Raw genomic sequence first — 5154 nt, 5'->3', positions numbered from 1 at the left:
AAAAAAAAAAAAAAAAATTGAATTGAGAATTTCTGAAGAAAAGCCCAAATGAAATAAAACTCAGAATCAAAAATTCAGTAAATCAAATAGATGGCATGGGAAAGAGAATATCATGGCTTAAAGACAAGGTAGAGGTGTTTCTGGATAACTTAAGTCGAAGAAAATATTAAATCTAAAAAATAAATAAATAAAACCAAACCCATGAACAGAACATGCAGGAACTCCCAGACAGTGTAAGATAACAGAAACTGAATCACAGAGAAGAAGAAACCCAAGTCAAAGGCACAAAAAATCTTTTCAACAAAATCATAGAAGAAAGCCCCCCCCCCCAATATAAGAAAAGAGAAATGGCTATCAGAGTGCCATGTATGTGCATAACACCAGCTAGACAGGGCCAGAAAAGAAATCCCCCGTGCCATATAGTAAAACTGACGTACAGAACAAGACAGGACACTGAAAGCTTCAAGAGAGAAACAAGCCACCTATAAAAGCAAGCCTGTGAGAACAACCGACTTCTCAGTGAAGAATTTAAAGGCCAGAAGGGCTTAGACTGATGACCTCAGATGCCAGCCGAGACTCCTGGACCCCACAACACTATCAGCTGTACTAGAAGGAGAGAAAAATCACCACAACAGCCGACGAAAGGAATGTGTGAGCACTGAGCCACCTCTGAAGAGGACACTGGGACAAACACTTTGATCGAAGAAAAGGATGAAAACCAGCAAGAGAACACAGGAATATAGAAACAGTTTAAGAACAATCAGTCAAAAGATTTAAGAAAATGTAACAGAGTGATAGAAATTAATGCATGTCTTTGAACTGTAATTTACCATCTCAATTACCTACCCAATAATGAGACACAGACTAGCAGATTGGATTAGAAAAGCAAGATTCACTTTTTTTTTACTTTCTCCAAGAAATGTATGTGTGTTTGTGTGTGTGTATGTGCATGTGTGCTTCTGTATAGGCCCCCTTCGGAAGCCAGAAAAGGACCCTGGATGCCCCAGAGCCAGCACTGCAGGCAGTTGTGAGCCAGCCAAAGTGGGGGCTATGAGCTGAACCCCAGCCTGGGAAAGACCAACAAATCTGTGATCTCCGGGTTCAGGTCAGAGACCCCAACTCAGCAAAATTGGGTGGAGCGTGACTGAAGAACATGCATGCATGTGCACCACATTCAACACGCATGCAGACTCACACCAATAAAGCAAAATATACACATTAGTGCGAAACCTTCCGCACCCTGGGGGAGGCGCTTCCAGAGCTGAATTACAGGAGCCCAGCACTGGAGAGCCACGGCTGTAATAAAGGACGGAGCAGGACAGTAAGCAAACTGTCGGTGTTTACACCTGTCCTCCAGAGAGCACGGAATGGAGCTAAAGCAATATTGTTTATTTGAAGGACTTACATTCTTTTTCCAAAGCTCAGAATTCAAATCATATTTGTTTTTAATCAACTGATATCCAGAAAAATTAAACCTCTTATCTCCAAGATATTGGTGCCGGGTTCTCTAACATTAGAATACAGGGTGAACTGAAGACAGAGAGTCGAACAGAATTACGAGACACTGGTTTATTGGCACAAAGGGTTCTTTCAAGGTTGAAGGAGCGCAGGAGCACACGGCACATTTCATGAGATTCACAGGATCAAATACTTGGCAAAACTTAATTAAAAGTTCAATTGATGTAATCTCTGGGGAAGATGATTAGCCTGAAAAGAAAGGCATTTGCTTAGGGAAAAGCAACTTGCATAATAGGTATGATTTACATATACAATAAAAATTAAAAAATGTCTTAAAAACCTCAACAATGCAAACCATTTGCAGATATAAATATGCAATTTGAAGACTTAGGAGGTGAGGCAGAAGGAGCCCAACTTCAAGGTCAGCCAGGGGACCCTTAAAAAAGAAACCAATGATACAGTTAAGAGTACATGCTATCCTTGAAGTGTAAGAAGTGGCTCAGTGGTTAAGAGCATTTGTTGCCCGAGGAAGGACCCAGTTTGAGTTCAGGACCCATATAGTGGCTCATAACCATAACTCTAGATGCAGGGGATCCGACACCCTCTTCTGACCTCTGAGGGAACAAGGCATGTCAGTGGTGCAGACATACCTACATGCAGGGAAAACACATAAAACAAAGAAATCAAAGTATTTTTAAAGAATCTGCTGTCCTTATTAGAAAGCACAAACAGGTCTCTGCTCTGATATTCCTGCTCTAGAGGACAGCAGTGTTCATACGACTCCGACTCCCACATGCGACCCTTCTTCACCTGTCCCTTTGATGAGTCCATCAGATAGAAGGAACAAGGAACAGTGGTGTGTGTGTATGCGAGGAGGGGCCCTGACTGTTTACTTCTAGGGTTGTGCCAGACAATCAGAAATACCTACAAAATATGTGCCCAAGCATCTTCTAAAACAAGAGACCTTAGGTCGCAGAACAAGAGCTTGCTGCTCTGATGGAGGACTAGCTACCACCCACCTGTATGAAGCCTATACAGGAAGGCGCTCACGTGTAATGCAACTATCACCTTTCTGATTTCTGAACGTGAAGGGATCGATATTGGCACATTACCCCATGATCCACAGAAAGAAAAGAAACCTCGCAGCCCGACAATCATAGAGTTCCCCTTTGTCCTCTTGACCATCAGCGAGAGAACTTTCCCACCTCCCAGCCTGTCTCGTCTCCCACTTTAAGGATGAAAACAGTGATACCATATTGAACATGGCGAACAATGAGGACTGATGAGAAGCTAAGGACAATGGCACGGGGTTTTGATCCTACGTAATGTGCTGGCTTTGTGGGAGCCTAGCCAGTTTGGATGTTCACCTTCCTAAATATGGACGGAGGGGGGAGGACCTAGGACTTACCAAAGGGCAGGGAACCCTGACTGCCCATTGGACTGGAGAGGGAGGGGGAGAGGAGTGGGGGGAGGGGGAGAAGGGTGGGAGGAGGGGGGGAAGGATGGGAGGAGGGGGAGGGAAATGGGAGGCTGGGAGGAGGTGGAAACTTGTTTTTTTTCCTTTTCTCAATAAAAAAAGAATAAAAAAAAGTATAAAAAAAAAAAAAAAAACAGTGATACCAGGAATGTGACATCACTGCCTGATGTGGACTGGCTTCTCCATCAGCTTTCTCCTCTGTTCCATCCCCAGCATCTAAACACCCAGCTCTGCACCATAGAAATCTCATCTGTCTTTATGCAACGAAAGCAAGAGCTCAGAGCGCTCTCGTGCAGCCCTGAAGGGCGACTCTGACACCCTACAGTGACGATTGAAGCTTTCTATGTTCAACACCATGTTCCAATACGCATAGTGTGTAGACTGGGACCCAAGGAAATGTAGAAATGTGTTTAATTCTCAGAGCAAACCTAGAGGACTAGATCCAAAACCACAGTCACCATGACATCTGCTGCGGAAAATTAATTTAAGAAGTGTTCCATTTGTTTATGCTGTGGAACATTTGTTTGATGATGCACAGATGTGTTGCATTCTTTTATGTTGCATTTGTTTAACTCTGTGAAGCTGTGTTACTTTGCCTGCCTAAAATACCCGACTGGTTTAATAAAGAGCTAAAAGGCCAATAACAAGACAGGAGAATGGGTAGGCAGGGCTGGCAGGAAGAGAAAATAAATATGAAGGGGAATCTGGGACAAGATATCCCGGAGCAAGAGAACAAGAAGAGGACACTAGGGGGCAGCCATGAGTAAGAGAGAACGAGAGACATACAGAAGTAAGAAAAGGAAAAAAGTCCAGAGGCAAAAGGTAGATGGGATAATTTAAGAAAAGCTGGCTAGATTCAAGTCAAGCTAAGGCCAGGGATTCATAAGTAAGAATAAGCCTCCGTGTGTGATTTATCTGGGAGCTGGGTGGCGGACCTCCAAAGAGTAAAACAAACAAACAACAACAGACAACAATGCAGCTTTCCTGAGTCCAGGCTCAGGGTTCTTTCTCAAACAACAGTTTTGGAAATCATAAATGTAAGTCCCCGTCTCTGACCTCCATCTTTGGAGGTGCAGCCCTTATGCCCACCAAACCTTGACCCCTCCTCAGAGAAGTGTCCAGGCAGCCTGCCAAGCCTTGCCCCCCCACTGCCCCCCCCCTATTTAAACTGCTCCCCAGAGAATCCCTTCGCGGTCCCATGTCCGTCCCCTGTCTTCCCTCCCCCCAGCCCCGTGGTCGTATTGGTGGTTTCCCCTCGTGGGTGGGGGGCACCCAAGAGCACAGAAATCCCATTAAACCTGGATATCCTTTAATTCAGCTTGTTGTGATTTGATTTGATTGGGATTTTTTGGTGTCGGCAGAGAGCTCACGTTAGGAAATATTTTTAACAGTAAAGGAGTTAATTGATTCTTATTTTTCTTATCTAAAAATGTGGTAGCTTTATGTTTTAAGATATGTGAGGACATTAGAAATACTTCAAAAGTTTACTTAAAATTCTAGGGCCAGGGCTGTGGTATAGTCATAGAGCTCTTTCATAGGAAGCATGAGGCATGTTCCACTCCTATCCTGTCAAAAATGAGTAAATACAATTATTGGAAAAGATAAGTTTGTCTTACATAAATGTTTGATTTTAGTACCGTGACCTTTCACCCTGTTAGTGAGCCATCATTCTACCGACAACAGGAACTTACCAACAACTGTCAGCTGAATGGCCCTCTTAGCAGCACCGGCGCCATGGAACACTTCACACTGGTAGGTGCCAGCGTCAGAGAGCTGAACATTGGTTATATTTATAGATGCATCACCAGACTGGAGATCATTACTGGTAAACTTCACACGCCCTTTCATATCTTGATAGAAGCCATCATAAATTTTGTCTGCTAAACTTACAATAAACTAAAAGAAAACCAAAACATAAGAAAAAACAAACATAGGCTGAGGAAATGGCTCAGGGGTTAGACGCATGTAGTTCTCTTCCAGAGGACCCAGGATTGGGGCTTAGCACCCACATGGCAGGTCCCAGTGGCCTGTAACTTCATATCCCTGAGATTAAGCAGCCACTCTGGCCTCCACTGGCACTGGGCATGCACACGGTACACAGATTTACATAAAAAAGACTCGCATGAGCCGGGCGATGGTGGCGCACGCCTTTAATCCCAGCACTTGGGAGGCAGAGGCAGGCGGATCTCTGTGAGTTCGAGACCAGCCTGGTCTACAGA

General features: G+C 44.1%; 1 protein-coding gene across 1 annotated transcript in view; it reads right to left on the bottom strand.

Annotated features, from left to right (window-relative positions):
* Nucleotides 1–1427: 1427 nt before the first annotated feature.
* The window catches only part of LOC101998093 (coxsackievirus and adenovirus receptor homolog), a 39046-nt gene continuing 35319 nt past the window's right edge, over nucleotides 1428–5154 (bottom strand). The window contains exons 7-8 of the mRNA XM_026789594.1: nucleotides 4627–4831; nucleotides 1428–1707 (exon numbers count right to left, since the gene is read on the bottom strand). Of these exons, the coding sequence (XP_026645395.1) occupies nucleotides 1703–1707; nucleotides 4627–4831 (210 nt within the window). The 3' untranslated portion in view covers nucleotides 1428–1702. The remainder of the gene's footprint in view (nucleotides 1708–4626; nucleotides 4832–5154) is intronic.

This window comes from Microtus ochrogaster, unplaced genomic scaffold (assembly GCF_000317375.1).
Source record: "Microtus ochrogaster isolate Prairie Vole_2 unplaced genomic scaffold, MicOch1.0 UNK24, whole genome shotgun sequence".
In the NCBI taxonomy this organism is placed as follows: domain Eukaryota; kingdom Metazoa; phylum Chordata; class Mammalia; order Rodentia; family Cricetidae; genus Microtus; species Microtus ochrogaster.
This window is presented reverse-complemented; position numbering and strand designations above follow the sequence as displayed.